The 19,195-nt window shown below is 33.9% G+C and overlaps 1 protein-coding gene across 1 annotated transcript in view; it reads right to left on the bottom strand.

The window, feature by feature from the left end:
* LOC136030074 (neprilysin-1-like) overlaps positions 1–19,195 on the bottom strand; it is a 235,290-nt gene that overhangs the window by 32,946 nt on the left and 183,149 nt on the right. The window contains exons 7-8 of the mRNA XM_065708719.1: positions 6,951–7,130; positions 3,463–3,671 (exon numbers count right to left, since the gene is read on the bottom strand). Of these exons, the coding sequence (XP_065564791.1) occupies positions 3,463–3,671; positions 6,951–7,130 (389 nt within the window). The remainder of the gene's footprint in view (positions 1–3,462; positions 3,672–6,950; positions 7,131–19,195) is intronic.

Raw genomic sequence — 19,195 nt, 5'->3', positions numbered from 1 at the left:
TTACTGAAAAGCCAAGTGAACTTGGTTAGAATCATACCATCCAATTCAGTATATTAGTGAATTGTCAGTATAAATATACTACCTATATTAGATTATAATATACCTATATTATATTTATATATTATATATAATATATATATATATATATATATATATATATATATATATATATATATATATATATATATATATATATATATATATATATATATATATATATATATATTATTTTATTATATATTATAAATTATATATATATATTATATACATATATTATATATACATATTATTATATATTATTAATATATATATTATATTATATTATTACTATATATTATTATATATATTATATTTATAATCTAATTCGGTTATAAATATACCTATATTAGATTAAATATCAGTATATTCAGTATCTTATATATTAGTATATTACAATTGAAGAGATTTGAAGCTCCTCTCTATAAAATGTGAAATTTTACATATTTTTTCCCCGAACAGAAATCATGGATGCTTGTTTATTTGCTTTATTTCTCTCTTTTTTCAGTTTTGATTAAATCGAACCATTGGTCCTAGAAAATAGGAAGAGGGCTCACTAAAATGGAAATTTAAAATTTTAAGGCATTTTTTAGTGAACATAAAGCTTTAGCCGTGGAAAAGAAGCATTTTATGGCGTTTTATGGTCCCAAAATGCGATTTTTCCCCGAAGAGGGTCAAGTTGTTATCGATTGAAAATTCTGATAAGGCCAATCACTTTAGAAGTATCAGAAAACTCTATATTGGGCTTCCTAGTTTCAGAGGAAGTACTACAAGACGGTGGCAAATTTGTCGCTAAAAAGTAACATAGTCCTTGCAAGATAAATGGTTAATATCCACAGGCATATCAAGGCGTCATCTAAATGAATTGATTCGCTTGATATTTCATTTAACTGTATATAGTGATGTATAATTGCGCATAAGCTTGCCTCAAAGAGCGTATTTTAATGCCCAAATTTTCTAATTCTCCATGAGCCATCAGAGAAGTATAGAAAGATATTGAGGAGGGAGGGGAATTAATCTCTACTCGCCGTTTATTTGGACTGCAACGGGGTGATGGCTCTCTTCTTATTGCTGGAACATCTTTTCTTATGTATCACAAAAGATTTCATCCGTAATTTTGCCGGCACAGAAGGTGGAAAGATGGAAGGGGACGAATTTATGAGCAATATTAGGAAATTTAAATAGAAGGGGAGGTAGGCAGCATCAAGAAATTTGTTTTCACCAACGTTTAATTGGAAATTTTGGGTTTTGTGTTTAATTATTCTTTATATTATACAGTCGGTAATACCGAACTAATTAGTTTTAAAGTGTTCATTAAATTTACGAACTTTAGAAAATATACCCAATTTTTGGAAAAGGGAAACAACCAAAATGGGTGAGTGATATTGATGAATATTATGCTATCGAACTCAGAAAATAAGAGAATATATTGTAGATCTATCTATTTCAAGCCTTTTCCTGCAAAACTTCAAAATTTTGTAAAATTCTTCTGAGAAGGTTGTCAGGGATTCGTGTTAGTTTGTTTCTTTGTGTTTTTTTCCCCACGCGTGATCCTATTAAAACAATGGATCTAAAACATCGGAAGAAGGCTCATTGAAAGAAAAACGATTAAAGAAAATTAAACTTTCTACTGCCCTCTTAATCACCAGAAAAGATTATGCTAAAACAAAATGATGTTTCCTATAAGTTAGCGGCATAAAACAACAATTTTAGCCCAAAAGTACCGAAGAGCTATAAGGCAAAAATTCTGAGATGGTCAATAGATTTTAAGTTTGCTGAAGCTTGCATAACAAGCTTTCCAGTTTCAGAGACAGTAATGTCTGGTGCTGGCCCAATCGTTTCTAAAGATGTACTTACTTCCACAAATAAGTGGTTAAGTCAAACATTTGTTTTAAAGCTTGATGCAATTAACTTTATGCATTTTAGGTTTCATGAATTATAAACAGATGGATTATAAGACAGATGGGCAGAACATTTTGAGGTCGTGCTAAACAAAGACAGAGGCGCAAGAAAAGATATAGAAGAAATTGAAAAGGTTTGCGATACCTTGGATGTATCGAAAGATTTGAAGGCTCCAGTTGCTGATAATTGCTGACACTATTGGGTATGGTTGGTGCCTGGATTGGTGCCCTGGATTCAGGATCCTTTTTCTGAGAGGGCGAGGGTTTGAATCCCAGTGTACCCAATTGTTTAGTTTGGGACAGAGGTCAGTGGTGTTACTCTGTAAGCTTAGCCAGAGTGGACTCAGCTCTAAATGGCTACCTGGAGAAATCTGGGGAAGGTAAACAGGAAGGGTGTGCGAAAGTACAGGATGGTTGGCCCTCAACCCCCCATTGCACTTCCTGGCTGAAGGGCCAAGAAACGGAGATCAGCACCGCTGGTAGGGACTGTAAAGTCTAATGCTGTATTGTTTACCTATTGGGCATAGAACTGTTTCCGTTAATTTATGAATTAAGATCAACTTGGTGGAAGTGATGAAAAACTTGAGACAGATAGTCTCAAGACAGATAGTCTCAGTGAGAGGCAAAACTGGCATAACCTTTTTCAGAATTTCTAAAAATGATTCATTCCACTTGTTGATACATAATCTATCACATAATCATATAAAGAGCTACGCTAATTCGAAATCTTAGTTGATCATGATATAAAAGGCTAAGATACAGATCAAATTCCAAATAATATTTCAAGGTAAGAAGTGGTTCAGCCATTTGAATGAAATTTATAATGGTTCATCTCAACAGCCAACTTTTGGATTTTTTTTAAAGGTTTTGTTCACCTAAATCCATTACTTTCCCCTTACATATTAATGAAAATCCGGAAAGTGATAGCAAATTCCCAGTAGCTTTGTCCAAAAAGTAATGGTTCACGCGACTATGTAATTACCTGCTGATATTTAAATTAACTCACTCGTACCGACGTAAATAGTACCTCTCGATCAATATATCCAGTCAGATCAAGCACTTTTTTTTTAATGTTAAATTTTCTGCTTACATAGACCGTTTGTTAGTTTGATTTTTTTCCCCCAGAATTCAACATTTCATTAAACTCACTGCTAAAATTGGGACTCAACGGTCCAGTTTCTGAAACTTGTGCATTCTGAACTCTAATTTTGAGTATTTTCATTGAAAAACTACCTCTTTCTTGCATTTTGATTGAATATATTCAATAAGAGAACTACAAATTTGTCCCTTCTAGATTTTAAGAATACCACCTTCCCCTCTCAAAAATTTCGTTAATTGATACCATTCCAAATTTGGTCTATCCCCCTTTTAAGATTACTGTCAGACCAGTGAACCACATTTCCCAGCCAAAAGCTTGCCAAAATCTTAAGACATATGCAAATAAATTGGGTACTCAATAGCATCTTTCTTTTTATAAGGTCTAAAATGTCTTCAGTATAACTTTAAATAAAATATATTTACCAACCTTGAATCTGTTCTTTTCAGCAATTCTGCCATTGATTTGAGATAATTATTAGCATAAACCACAATTTTCTCGTTATCCATTACAGGAACAATAATCGTTTCTAAAAAGGTTCTCCATTTTATTTTGGGAATATGCTGCTTTAGCTCGGGTAAAGTATATTCCTTATGAATTGCCCCGGCATCAAGTCTGTCTGCTTCTTTCATTGTCAACTAAAAATAAAAAAATAATTATTATTATATTACATATTATCAGGAATTTCCAATATTACTGTTATGAATGATAAATATTTATAAGAAAATAAAAACTATTATCTGATCGATCGATTGTTTTTTTACATCAACCTGGTTATTTTGTGGGTAGATGTAAGTTGTTTCTCTTAATCCAAAATAAAAACTAAAAAGCAAAACTTTTTACTCCATTCTTATCGGTATATCTTCATTAAGTAACAAATCCAGGCTCTGAGCCCCCCTTTTTGCGTAAGTATCTGACCTTGATAATATAAAGTTAGGAATTTATGGGCTTAGAATTTATTTTGAACAGGAAACAAATACAGTTGGGAAAAATCCTGGAAGGGGGAGGGCAACGTTACGAGGGCACCAATAATTGAAAAAATTGACAAGTTTATTAAAGAAAGAGTAGAAAATGAAAGAAAGACGAAATTTAGGTGCCAGAATATTTCGGGGGGGGGGGCAGGTCTCCCCTGGATCCGCCTCTAACAGGAGAAGACAATATGCTATTATTTTTACTTATTTGTCCTAACTATTTTTTCAGGGTTTATCAAAGATGCCATTCTCTAAAGGTCTAAGGAACTTTTCCATGGAAAGCTCAAAAAGGGATTTATCTTCAGTTACCCTTGTCACCGACGATTTTTAAGCTTTTAGTAAAGTCCTACAGTAAAGTTTTGTCAGAATCTTTTCTACTCTTCTTCAATCCGCTTTTCTCACTCGATCCGTTCTAGATTTTTTGCCATAAATTTGCTACTAACATTAATCAGCTAAGAAAAAAGAACCTCATCAAAATTAATGAAAACTAGGCAGTACATCCTTTAACTGGAAGCGCTGCGGAATTTCATGCAAGATATGTAAATGCGTTAGTGATCTATTCAAATAATTCTTAAGCTTTTGGAAACGTATGATTTTGGAATTATTTTCGTAAAACAATGAAGAAGTGTAGTTTTCTGAGATTTTCCCCCAATATTATTTGTTAGATTTCTAAATGAAAATTGGTAACATTATCAACTTTTCAACTCAAGTACGAACGTTGAAGCATAAAAAAACATGCAGAAAAGGATGTAATTCAAAATTACGATTTCCAAATGGACTCAATTAATTTTTTTTTTAAATTTATTTTGGGTTTATTGCTTAGTAGTAAAGATATTAGCTAAAAGGCATAAATAAATTAATTTGCAAAATGTTAATGGAGTTCTATTTGCCTATGGAAGTCTTGAATTTTTTATTCTCAATACTGGACGCAATTCTAGAAAAAAAAAATGCTAAAGAGCGAATTTGCGTCTAATTTTGGTCATTATAGCTCGGGAAAATTCAGTTTTTTTTATTCAAGGTATGACTGAACTCGCAGTGGTTAATCAAATTGGCCTGGCTGGCTAACTAATACTGAAAATAAACATCCTCAATAATCTTATAACTAGTCCTTCGTTATCTAGATTGCCCTATAAATTTCAGTTGAGGATTTCTAACCTCGAGAATCTCACTTTTTCTATTCCGCCTTGCCATATTTCACATTCCATATGCCATACTTCGTAATCACATTCCTTGGTAAACAGTTTGTTAATTAAGTTTTTTATCGACTTAACGCGAATACCGTTTTGTGAACTAATCTACAAAATCACTTCCGAATCAAAGGTGGCATTTCTGTTAGAAAATGATGTTAATTGACCACCTGGCTCGTCTCCCAAGACTAAAGTGGGTTAAAAAAAAAAAAAATACCCATTTTTAGAAAGCCATTTTCTGCATCTGCTTACGGGTTTGTGTTATTTTTTTTGCCAATCATTTTGGATCATTAATAAATAAAGTTTGACTTTTCTAAACGAAATTAAGGCCGAATCTTATGGCATGAAGAAAATGTGCTGGAATAGTCTGTTTTGTTTTCAATAGCATCACGTTTGGTAAATATTGAGTTATATTCTTATGTAGTTTTACTCCCACGTGTAGGCGGGTGAGTACATAGTCATTTTTAATATGATGCGTCTGTAATTCCAGTTTTCGATTTTAGTAGGTTTGATCCGCGATATTTTGTGCCTTAAATAAGGCTGGTCCGTTAATTAAAGACACCGTCGTTAACTCATTCAGATAAATAATTTAAGAGACGCCATTTTTCATTATCCTTGGGGAGGGGGAGCGATAACCAAAAGGTCTTCATGAGGCACGGTTCAAAGAGTTATTCTCATTAAAAATGGCTTTTTCCTGTTGTTTCATTTAAAAAAAAATGAAAACGGACAAATATACCCCTCTGCTAAATTTTGAAAATTCACTATGACCCATCTTCTAAATGTTTTTTAGATTGACGCATTTGATTTTCACAAAGCTATATTGCTAGACACCAAATAAGACCATTTTAAGCAATCTCCCTGCGTCTTCCCTTTGTGAACATCAAGAAGAACAGTATCAATCCAAATTTAAGTAAAATACGGGGCGAGCAACATTTTGGTGTCTAAAAATGCACGATTTTGGGACCAATTTTAATCCGGCCTTTGCGGTCTTATATCCCTATTGGTCTTTCACTATATTACAGTTACTGCTGAAACCACGATTATTAGAATTATTGTTATTGAATTACTATTATTACTATAGGTGGGCTCACAAAACTAAGTTGAGGCCCAGCCACAAAGACCTATTGCCTCCATTCATAAAAAAAACACCAATAATCATTGGGCTGTGGGTGTCTCCTCAAACGTTGTATTTAGATATTTAGCTTGCCTGTCTCTTTTTTCCCTTTCTAGAAAGATATTTCTCTGTAGCTTCAAAGTCTCCACTATTGGTTTTCCCCGCTTAAGAAACCTGCCCACCATTTCAGACCAGTTTAGACAAGTAATATTTGCTCCAGAAGAACTTCTTTCTTTCACATCCGGTTTTTCCTCAATGGATCTTTTCTAGCCTTACGGTTGGCATTTCATATATCCAGTGTGGATTGAGCCCTATGCCGAACGTGGATTTTAGCAGCCACTATTGACTTTAATCCATCCAATCTATGAGTTTATTTCATAAAATGTTTTGCCTTATGGTCAGACACTGGGCAGGACGACCAATGACTGGATGGTGACTGACATTAGTAGTATTGGCCCCTATTTGTTTCTACTACCCTCAGGGGCACCACGAGAGTTCTGTTACCAGTAATCCCTCTGATCCCTATAATTTTTTTACTTGCTGTCCCTGAGAAAACTCACTTATATCGGCTTTTGTAATTACATTTTACTAACGGACCAAAGCAAAAAGACAAGCAAATTACAGATTTTGTCTAATCATACTTACATTAGCAAGTTCAATTTCAAAATTGATAACTTTTTTCATTTCTTCGATGGCGAAATTTTTATCGGCTCCCAGTAAAAGAGCAATTTCTGCCATATATTTATGATACGCTCTCAGCTCCTTGATGCTACTCGGGCTCAAGAAATATTCTCGGTCTGGCAGCCCCAAATATGGCTGATCTAACTATAAAATAAAGAGATTATTACGTCTTATTAAGCAAAAACACCCACAAACAAGAAAGTTGAAATGATAAAATCGAGATAAAATGTGAAACTCTCAAATGTGATGTTTATTACCCATGTGAAGTTTTTCCCCAAATCGAAAAAGAACTGCTGCCATTTGTGTGTCTGAGTTAGAAAGTTAAAAAGCTTTAACTTCACTCGTTTATGGTTTTGGGAGTATTTCATAAGCAAATCACATTTTCTTTTCTCTGAAGAGACAATTACTCATCTTTTTAAAACCAGTTCAACTGGAAGAAGAGAATCTAATTCATGGAGAGACAAATAACACCACTTTTTTTAAAACCTGATCACTTTTTCTTGGAATCCGTTTCTCTCTGTTTGAACGTAGTTACGGAAGTTAAATATTCTCTCCGTAATCAAACAATCGTAGCTAAAAGCAAGACGAACGTTTTGTTTTTGTCTTCACTTGTTTTACTCACTCCCATTAAATTACAGAAATTCATCATCGAAAAAATATGGAAGTGGATCATGGGTCATAGCAGCACGTACAACAGGAGAAAAAGGGGAGGAGCTCCACCAGTCAAGGTGCCTTACCATGAACTGTAAGTAAAGAGTGATCCTTATCAAAGTTAACCAAAACACTAAAACGAATGTTTATAGCAACATATGAGGTACCACTTTAACGTTGCCTGTAAAAAAGAGCTTACTCAATGTATTTATTTAACCCCAAACCATTTCATATGGAATCGGTGGAGGGAAACTTTAAAGTAGAATTTAGGGTTGGAAAATGGAAGTTCTAGTGCTCTTTTAAGAGTCAATAGTAGTGGAAGGGAAATAGGTCTCCACTCTTGATTTTAACAGCTACCTGACCACAGTCCCTGACCTCCAAAAAGTTCAATAAAACTTTTTGAACATTTATTCCAATTGGAATAGTCTAAAGATCAAATAAATAAGCCATGCCTCCGGGGTAAATATGAGCTCCACGGGTCCCGGCCTCCTGGGACAAGGGACGTCAATAATACAAATTTACAGTTATTTCAACACATGATTTATAAGGTACATGGGGGGGGGGTCTTGCACGCTATATCAAAAGAACAGCCAGGAACATTAAGTTAAAACTTTCAGAAAATGTTGGGGGAGATGTTAAAATAAATAGAAGAACACTATGTGCGTCCAAGTTGTCAAAAGGGTGTACCTGCAATAAGATAGTAACGAGTAAGGGTATAAAGTTGAAACTTTCAGAGAAAATCAAGCGGAATCCCTAACTAAATCAAAACAAACTTTGAGCATCTAGGTTTTCAAAAGGATTTATCCACAAATTTTGGGAAATGACTAAAGAGAAAATTTTTAGGGAATGTTGAGACAGTTACAAAAGGTTGAGATGGGTAAAAACATATTTTAAAAGGAACCGTTTTCTGATCTTGCAATAAACAAAATTGGCGCTAGTGATGTTTTCTTATCGGAGAGAGGTAATAATAAAGGCCGAAGTTGAAAACAGCTTTCCTATTATATGACGGGGATCTGATTAAATTGGAGGTTTCATCAAAAGATGTAAATTTGGAATTGCCTGAGTAAATCCAAAAGCAGTTGTGTACCCTAGTTTTCAAAATATCTATGAAGTATCAATAATCGCTTGTGGGATAAAATTAGAGTTTTCAGACATTGTTTGGTGGAGCGTATAAATCTCAAATTTTGAGCTGGGAGGGGGATACGTAGTTCGAACCGTTCGATGTGTGCCTAGTTAATCAAAATAGCACAACCGCAATGTCTCGGAAACACCTTGGAAGATCTGTTTGAAGTCCTCAGGCACTGCTGGGGAAAAGCAGAAGATAGGAGAGGCAGTTTGTTTATGATCTTTTATATTTGTTTTAATTGATATAATTTTTATTGGTTTACAAAAAGATTATTTATAAATCCTTTGTCTTTTTTTCTTTTTAAGAATCAAGATTTTAGCCTGCTATTTATACTTTGAATAAAAATTTGAGCAAATATTAATTATAGGTGTAGAATCAAACTTCGGTTGGATGAGAGCAGGGAAAATTATTCAAATAAGCAAAATAATAATCCGCATAGTCTTTAGACTTCTATAGGGTTGAAGTCATATTCTGATCTTAATATGTTGCAACCTTGAGCATAGTTTATTATCAATCGTCCACCCCCTCAGCAGGGACAACTGAGGTCCTTGGTGAATTAGGCATCGGTAATTCCATCCATCCTAATCTAGTATGACCGGTCAGCAAAACTCTGTGGGTCAAAGTTCGGTTTTTGTCGGCCATGTTTTGTTTGTATATTTGTTACATAAATTTACTAAATAGACAAGATAATTTTGCAAATGTGTCATAAATTAAGACAGCTTAAGAGCAAAGATAATGAAGTATTTGGAGGTCTTAAAGCTATTGTCTTTAGTGACCTAATGTGATTGCCATCTGTAAAATGAGCACATTTATGGAGACTCTTTTCAGTAGCGGAGTTGATTGAAACATACAGCAACAGTAGAGACGACATTTCATGATTTTTTGAATGCCTATTGATTGTTTTTTCCAGTCTTTATTCAGTCAAACTATTGAAACCCTTTGGCTAATTGTCTGCGCCAAGTTATCAGGTTTCAAGTTAGAGAGATTCGTCTGTATCAGATGCAATACTATGGCGTTGCCTGTGAGGCAATCAGAGGTAATGCAAAGGCGCTTTATATGGAAGGGGTGGTAGTATTAACTTCGAAAAGGAGGGGGGAGTCAGGCGATTAGAAGTTGGAAGTTCTAGTACCCTTTAAAGTGACATGAGTGATTGGAGGGCAACTAACACCCTGCCCTTTTTCTCCAAATACATACAATAAAAATTTTAAGATAGTAATTTTCTTAAAAATAGGTCAAAGCCCAATTAACAAAAGATTAATTCGAGGCGTTTTAAAATAGTTCAACGATCAAACAAGCCCGACCCCAATACCAACTCAAAATCACAAGAAATCAGACACACAGACATGCAAACAGACACAGAAACAGACAAACAAACACTCAGACACACAAGTAGAGAGAAAGACAAAAAACACACACACAAGCACAAACGTCAGACTCAAAGACATGCAAACGGAAGAAGAAACACGCAAATAGATGCTCAGACACAAAGGTACAAAGGCACAGAGAGATAGAGAGGGAGAGGGAGGGGGAGAGAGAGAGAGAGAGAGAGAGAGAGAGAGAGAGAGAGAGAGCGAAAAAAACACGTAAAGTAAGACACACAGACATGCAAACAGACGCAGAGAGAGGCAAATAGACACTCAGATACCGAGGCACCGAGAGAGGGAGAGGGACAAAACATATAAAAACACACAAATTCAGACAGACAAGATAAACAGACGCTCGGACACACAGGTGAGAGAGAGAGAAAGACAAAACAAAAACAAACATACACAAGCACAAAAGTCAGACTTCAAAGGCATGCAAACAGAAGCAGAAACAGGCAAACAGATGCTCAGATACAAAGGCACAAACACACAAGGTTAGACACAAACTAATGCAAACTGACGCAGAGACAGGCAAAGAGACACTCAGACACACAGGTAAAGAAAGAATGAAAGACAAAAACTCATAAAAAATTAAAAACAATCATATAAAAATTCTAAATCCCTAAAAATTTTGAAGCTCAAAACAATCTTAAAGTTGTAGATGGCACAACAACTGACTTTTTACTTAGGTTACATTTTGTTAACCGATTTTGAGTTAGGCTCGTTTGGGTTTAGTTAGCGTGCACACACAGTAGTTTTTAGATTTTTACTTCAGACTGTTCAATTTTTTAGGGAGGTTAGAATTTTTTGGGGCTCACCTGCGTGTCTGAGCGTCTGCTTGCCTGCCTCTGCCTCTGTTTGCAAACCTGTGTGTCTAAATGTGCGTGTTTGTATGTGTTTTTGTCCCTCTCCGTCTCTCGGTGCCTGGGTTTCTGAGCGTCTATTTACTGTCTCTGCATTTGTTTGCATGCCCGTGTGTCTCACTTTGTGTGTTGTTTCTCCCTCTCTATCTCTCTGTTCATTTGTGTCTGAGCATCTGCTTGCCTGTTTCTGCTTCCGTTTGCATGCTTTTGAGTCTGACTTTTGTGCTTGTGTATGTGTATTTTTTGTCTTTCTCTCTCTCTACTTGTGTGTCCGAGGGTCTGTTTTTCTATCTCTGTATCTGTTTGTATGTCTTTGTGTCTGACCTTGTGCGTTTGTTTTTGTCTCCCTCTCTCTCTGTATCTTTTTTCTCTCTATCTTTCGTTCTCTCTCTCTCTCTCTCCTCTCTCTCTCTCTCTCTCTCTCTCTCTCTCTCTCTCTCTCTCTGTCTCTCTCTCTCTGTGGCTGCGTCTGCATGTCTGAATTTTTATGTTTGTTTGTGTCTCTTTTTTTCTCTCTCTTTCTTTTTCTCTCTCTCTCTCTGTGCCAGTGTGTCGTAGTGTTTCGTTGCCTGTCTATACAGAAATGAACTTGTGTATGTTTCATCGCTCTCTCTGTGTCTATAAGTTTGAGCATCTTTTTGCCTGTCTCAGCATCTGTTTGCGTGCCTGACTTTGTCTCTTTGTGTGTATGTTTCTTTCTCTCTCCCCCCCCTCTCTCTCTCTCTCTCTCTCTCTCTCTCTCTCTCTCTCTCTCTCTCTCTCTCTCTCTCTCTGTTTATGCGTGTCTGAATGTCTGTTTGCCTGTCTCCACTTCTGTTTGCATGCCTATGTGTCTGACTTTTGTTTTATGTGTTGATTTTGTCTTTCACTCTCTGTACCTGTGTGTCTGAACGTCTGTTGGCCTGTCTCTGCGACGGTTTGCATACGTGTGCGTCTGACTTTGTATGTTTATGTTTTGTTCTCTCTCATACCCTGTACCTGTGTATCTCAGTGTCTGTTTGCCTTCTCTGCTTCTGTTTTTATACCTTTTTGTCTGACTTTTGTGCTTGTGTGTTTCTCTCTCTCTCTCTCTCTCTTTCTCTCTCTCTCTCACACTCTCTCCCTCTCTGTCTCTCTGTACCTGTTTGTCTTAGCGTCTGCTTGCCTGTTTCTGGGTCTTTTTGAATGCTTGTGTGTCTTACTTCGGGTGTTTGTGTGTATTTTGTCTTTCTCTCTGTACCTGTGTGTTTGAGCGTCTGTTTGCCTGTCTCAGCTTCTATTTGCATGCATATTTGTCTGACTTCGTGTGTTTTTGTGTGTTTTGTCTCTCTCTCTCTATATGCCTGTGAATTTGAGTGTCTGTTTGCATGTCTCTGCGTCTGTTTGAATGCCTTTGTGTCTGACTTTGTGGTTTTTTCTGTCTGTCTGTCTATCTCTCTCTCACTCTCTCTCGGTCTGTGCCTGTGTGTCTGATCGTCCCTTTGTCTCTCTTGTGCATCTGTTTGCTTGCCTGTGTCTGACTTTGTGTGTTTGCGTGCGTTTGTGTTTGTGTCTTTCTCTCTCTCTGTGCCTGTATGTATAAGTGCCTCTTTGCCTATCGCTTAGTGTTTTTTGTCGTTTTTTCTGTATGCATGTGTGTCATAACGTCTGTTTGCCTGTCGCGTCTCTTTGCATGTCTGTGCGTCTGACTTGTGTGTTTTTTGTGTGTTTTGTATCTCTCTCTCCCTTTACTTTTTTGTCTGAGCGTCTGTTTGCCTGTCTCCACCTCTGTTTATATGGTTGGGTGTCTGACTTTGTGTGATTGTTTGAGTTTTGTCTCTCTCTGTGCCTGTGTGTCGGAGCGTCTGTTTTCCTGTCTCTGCTTCTGTTTGCATGCCTGTTTGTTCTATTTCCTTCTCCCTGTGTGTCTGAGCGTCTATTTCCCTGTCTCTGCGTCTGTTTGCATGACTTTGTATATTTGTTTTCTCTCTTTTTCTCTCTTTGTGCCCGTGTGTAGGAGCGTCCATTTGTCTGTCTCTGCGTCTGTTAGCATGCCTGTGTGTCTGATAGCACATGCGTTTTTATCTCTTTCTCTCTCTCTCTCTCTCTCTCTCTCTCTCTCTCTCTCTCTCTCTCTTTCTCTCTGCCTGTTCAACTTAGCGTATGTTTGCCTGTCTTTGAATCTGTTTACATGCCTGTGTGTCTGACTCTGTGCGTGTGTGTGTTTTTTGTATCTTCCTCTGAGAGTCTGTTTGCCCGTTTCCGCATCTGTGTGCATGTCTGTGTGTCTGATTTTTGTTTTAGCATGTATATTTGTCTCTATCTCGCATACATGTGTGTTTGAGCGTTTGTTTGCCCGTCTTTTCGTCTGCTTGCATCACAGTTGGTCTAGCTTTGTGTGTTTTCGTCTCTCTCTCTCTCCCTCTCCCTCTCTCTATCTCACTCTCTCTATATATCTATCTCTTTGTGCCTGTATCTCTGAGCTTATGTTTGCAAGTCTCTGTGTCTGTTTGCATGCCTGTGTCTGACTTTGTCTGTTTGTTCTTGTCTTTCTATCTCTGACTTTTATGCATTTTATGAAAAATGATAAAAACCAATTTAAGAAAAAAGAAATAGAAATAAATTATGCATCAGAACAGTCACTTTACATACTAAGAGTCATGTATTCCTCAGCAACATCCTTTTATTCTGAATAAACTTTAAAAGAAATGTTACGGTAAGCATATATTAGGGGTGATGACTGCATGCATTTTACTGCAAACAAGCTTTTACTGTCTAGTCTATGACTTTGCAGCAGTTTCTGTGTGGTACTTGCATATCTGCGTTTTTACAATAGTGTGATTTGTAGGGTGTGTGTGGAGTGTGCTTCGGGTGTGTAGCTCATTTGTATGATAAAATATATTATTACTAGCAGTTGGTGTAAGTCGTTACGCGCCATATTAGTTACGTGCCATTGTTGTTGTGTCCCTGTGTCCCACCTGTGAATATATATATATATATATATATATATATATATATATATATATATATATATATATATATATATATATATATATATGTTTTTAACTACGTAAAACTTGCGAATATAAAATATTCTTCGCTGTCCCATTGTCTGTGCACATAAATAGATTGTCAGGTTTACCGACTCTTGAACATGCAACATATAATTGTCCATGGGAAAACAATCCGTATTCAGATCTATACCGCATTTTTCTAATGAATGCCCTTGGGCTTTGTTGATGGTAATTGCTAATCGAATATTCCCTGTGTCCCCTTCGTCATTTATATATCCCCCATGTGCCCTTCTGGTGTCCCCGTTATAGTTGTGTCCTTGTGTCCCGGTCGTCATTTATATTCCCTGTGTCCCGGTCGTCATTTGTGTCCCGGTGTCTCAGTATATAATTTCTCTTTGAGTGTCCCGGTCGTCATTTATATTCCCTGTGTCCCGCTTGTCATTTGTGTCCCGGTCTGTAATTTCTCTTTGAGTGTCCCGATCGTCATTTATATTCCTTGTGTATCGGTGTCCCGGTGTCCCCGGTCTGTAACATACGACAATAGATGAATTGTGTTGTAACTTTGTTCACGATCCCATTCTACACATGTAGAAATAGAAACAGTACGATTAGGTGAAGGCATTCCCAAATGCTTGAGAAGTTTGTTTGCAATAGATAAGCACAAATCTTCAATCACAACTAAAGTGCAGTTATAAATTTCTGTTGTAAAGTCCAAGGTCATATCTGACCTTTCTAGCCGTATTCGGTGGAGTATATTCTCGGCCATTTGCAATTTGTATTTTTCTCATAACTCTGTAAGAGATGAAGGAGAGCAACTTTTGCCGGAAGACACGGGCCGTAATGTCATGTCTATGAACCGGCGAATGTCCAAGATGTAAAAGCTATTGTATCTAATCCCAAGATGGATTATATGTAAATGTTATAAATGACGAATCATTAATTTATAGGCATAAGATTTCATTGCGCTACATTTCTTATCCATTTCTTTGTTAGTGGCTGGATTTCTCAATTTAATATTAAAGTGATAGCCGTCGGCTCCATCCCAAAAAATGATAGTCTAAAAAAAATGAAAAAAAAAATGATAGATCATTAATGTATAGGCATAATATTTCATTGCGCTGCATTTCTTATCCATTTCTTTGTTAGTGGCTGGATTTATCAATTTAATATTAAAGTGATAGCCGTCGGCTCCATCCCAAAAAATGATAGGATATTGTAGGGCATCTTAGCATCGATGAGATAAATAAAAACTTCTCTTTGAAACGCCTTCTTATATACTTATAATGACGTCATATACAAAACCTTTGACGTCATATACAAATCACTGACCATAACGATTGCCACTTCTTTGATAGTGGCGTATCAGTAGGAATCAATTCGATTGCTTTCTTTTCTTACTTTCTCTATTAGCCGCAAGCCTTTTGGCATTAGCTCTTTGAGCAGCTTCCTTGGCTGTTTCTTCTGCCATTGTAGGTTCTTCTTATCTATCTATATAAAAATAAGTTGTCTGTCTGTCTGTGGATGGATCAGGTGACGTCACCTGAAAAAACTGGATCAGGTGACGTCAAAACTGAAAAAACTAAAAAAGGCAAAAACTACAAAAAAAACTAAAAACTAATAAAAAAAATAAAAAAGCTAAAAAACTAAAAAAACTAAAAAAAGGCAAAAACTACAAAAAAACTAAAAACTAATAAAAAAGCTAAAAAACTAAAAAAACTAAAAAAAGGCAAAAACTACAAAAAAAACTAAAAACTAATAAAAAAAATAAAAAAGCTAAAAAACTAAAAAAACTAAAAAAACTAAAAAAAAGGTAAAAAACGAAAAAAACTAAAAACTAAAAAAAACTAAAAAAAAGGAAAAAACTGAAAAATAAGCTAAAATAAAGGTAAAAACCAATAAAAAACTAAAAAAAAAACTGAAAAAACTAAAAAAAGGCAAAAACTACAAAAAAAAACTAAAAACTAATAAAAAAAGTAAAAAAGCTAAAAAACTAAAAAAACTAAAAAAACTAAAAAAAGGTAAAAAACTAAAAAAAATAAAAAATAAAAAAAAAACTAAAAAAGGAAAAAACTGAAAAATAAGCTAAAATAAAGGTAAAAACCAATAAAAAACTAAAAAGAAAAAAAGAAAAAACTAAAAAAAAATTTCATCTAAAAAACTAAAAAAAACTAAAAAAGGTAAAAACTAAAAGAACTAAAAAAGAAAAAAATAAATGACGAAACTCAAAGAGAAAGCGACCAGGACAAAAGGAATGTTCGAATAGCAATCAACAAAGCACCGGGACACAGGGAGTATAAATGACGACCAGGACATAAGTAAAAAAAAAAAACTATCTATATATATAAAAATAAGTTGTCTGTGGATCTGTGGATCGTGGATCAGGTGACGTCACCTGAAAAAACTGGATCAGGTGACGTCAAAACTGAAAAAACTAAAAAAAGGCAAAAACTACAAAAAAAACTAAAAACTAATAAAAAAAATAAAAAAGCTAAAAAACTAAAAAAACTAAAAAAAGGCAAAAACTACAAAAAAAAACTAAAAACTAATAAAAAAGCTAAAAAACTAAAAATACTAAAAAAAGGCAAAAACTACAAAAAAACTAAAAACTAATAAAAAAAATAAAAAAGCTAAAAAACTAAAAAAACTAAAAAAACTAAAAAAAGGTAAAAAACTAAAAAAACTAAAAACTAATATATATAAAAATAAGTTGTCTGTCTGTCTGTGGATGGATCAGGTGACGTCACCTGAAAAAACTGGATCAGGTGACGTCAAAACTGAAAAAACTAAAAAAGGCAAAAACTACAAAAAAAACTAAAAACTAATAAAAAAAATAAAAAAGCTAAAAAATTAAAAAAACTAAAAAAAGGCAAAAACTACAAAAAAAACTAAAAACTAATAAAAAAGCTAAAAAACTAAAAAAACTAAAAAAAGGCAAAAACTACAAAAAAAACTAAAAACTAATAAAAAAAAAAAAAGCTAAAAAACTAAAAAAACTAAAAAAACTAAAAAAAAGGTAAAAAACGAAAAAAACTAAAAACTAAAAAAAACTAAAAAAAAAGGAAAAAACTGAAAAATAAGCTAAAATAAAGGTAAAAACCAATAAAAAACTAAAAAAAAACTGAAAAAACTAAAAAAAGGCAAAAACTACAAAAAAAAAACTAAAAACTAATAAAAAAAGTAAAAAGGCTAAAAAACTAAAAAAACTAAAAAAAGGTAAAAAACTAAAAAAAATAAAAATAAAAAAAAAACTAAAAAAAAGGAAAAAACTGAAAAATAAGCTAAAATAAAGGTAAAAACCAATAAAAAACTAAAAAGAAAAAAAAGGAAAAAACTAAAAAAAATTTTCATCTAAAAAACTAAAAAAAACTAAAAAAGGTAAAAACTAAAAGAACTAAAAAAGAAAAAAATAAAGGACGAAACTCAAAGAGAAAGCGACCAGGACAAAAGGAATGTTCGATTAGCAATCAACAAAGCACCGGGACACAGGGAGTATAAATGACGACCAGGACATAAGTAAAAAAAAACAACTATCTATATATATAAAAATAAGTTGTCTGTGGATCTGTGGATCGTGGATCAGGTGACGTCACCTGAAAAAACTGGATCAGGTGACGTCAAAACTGAAAAAACTAAAAAAAAGGCAAAAACTACAAAAAAACTAAAAACTAATAAAAAAAATAAAAAAGCTAAAAAACTAAAAAAACTAAAAAAAGGCAAAAACTACAAAAAAAACTAAAAACTAATAAAAAAGCTAAAAAACTAAAAAAACTAAAAAAACTAAAAAAAGGTAAAAAACTAAAAAAACTAAAAACTAAAAAAAACTAAAAAAAAGGAAAAAACTGAAAAATAAGCTAAAATAAAGGTAAAAACCAATAAAAAACTAAAAAAAAAACTGAAAAAACTAAAAAAAGGCAAAAACTACAAAAAAACTAAAAACTAATAAAAAAAGTAAAAAAGCTAAAAAACTAAAAAAACTAAAAAAACTAAAAAAAGGTAAAAAACTAAAAAAAATAAAAAATAAAAAAAAACTAAAAAAAAGGAAAAAACTGAAAAATAAGCTAACATAAAGGTAAAAACCAATAAAAAACTAAAAAGAAAAAAAGGAAAAAACTAAAAAAAATTTTCATCTAAAAAACTAAAAAAAACTAAAAAAGGTGAAAACTAAAAGAACTAAAAAAGAAAAAAATAAATGACGACACTCAAAGAGAAAGCGACCAGGACAAAAGGAATGTTCGATTAGCAATCAACAAAGCACCGGGACACAGGGAGTATAAATGACGACCAGGACATAAGTAAAAAAAAAAATTAACAAAACTAAAAAGAAGTTAAAAACTACAAAAAAACTAAAAAGAAAAAAAAACTAAAAACTAATAAAAAAACTAAAAAATCTAAAAATCTAAATAAACTAAAAAAGCAAAAAAAGGAAAAAAATAAAGGAGAAAAACAAAACTAAAAAACGAATGTATATACAGACCGGTACACCGGGATACAAATGACGACCGGGACACAGGGAATATAAATGACGACCGGGACACAGGGACACAACTACAACGGGGACACCGGGGGAAACAGGGGGATATAAATGACGACCGGGACAAAAAAACTAAAAAGAAAAAAAAACAAAAAACTAATAAAAAAACTAAAAAATCTAAAAATCTAAATAAGCTAAAAAAGAAAAAAAAAGGAAAAAAATAAAGGAGAAAAACAAAACTAAAAAACGAATGTATATACAGACCGGGACACCGGGATACAAATGACGACCGGGACACAGGGAATATAAATGACGACCGGGACACAGGGACACAACTACAACGGGGACACCGGGGGAAACAGGGGGATGTAAATGACGACCGGGACAGGGAATGGTCGATTAGCAATCACCATCAACAAAGCTCAAGGGCAATCATTAGAATCATGAGGTATAGATCTGAATACAGATTGTTTTCCCATGGACCATTATATGTTGCATGTTCAAGAGTCGGTAAACCTGACAATCTATTTATATGCAAAGACAATGGGACAGCAAAGAATGTTGTATATTCGCAAGTTTTACGTAGTTAAAACCATATATATATATATATATATATATATATATATATATATATATATATATATATATATATATATATATATATATATATATATATATATATATATATATATATATATATATATATATATATATATCTATATTCACAGGTGGGACATAGGGACACAACTACAATGGCGCGTA

Source organism: Artemia franciscana, chromosome 8 (assembly GCF_032884065.1).
Source record: "Artemia franciscana chromosome 8, ASM3288406v1, whole genome shotgun sequence".
In the NCBI taxonomy this organism is placed as follows: domain Eukaryota; kingdom Metazoa; phylum Arthropoda; class Branchiopoda; order Anostraca; family Artemiidae; genus Artemia; species Artemia franciscana.
This window is presented reverse-complemented; position numbering and strand designations above follow the sequence as displayed.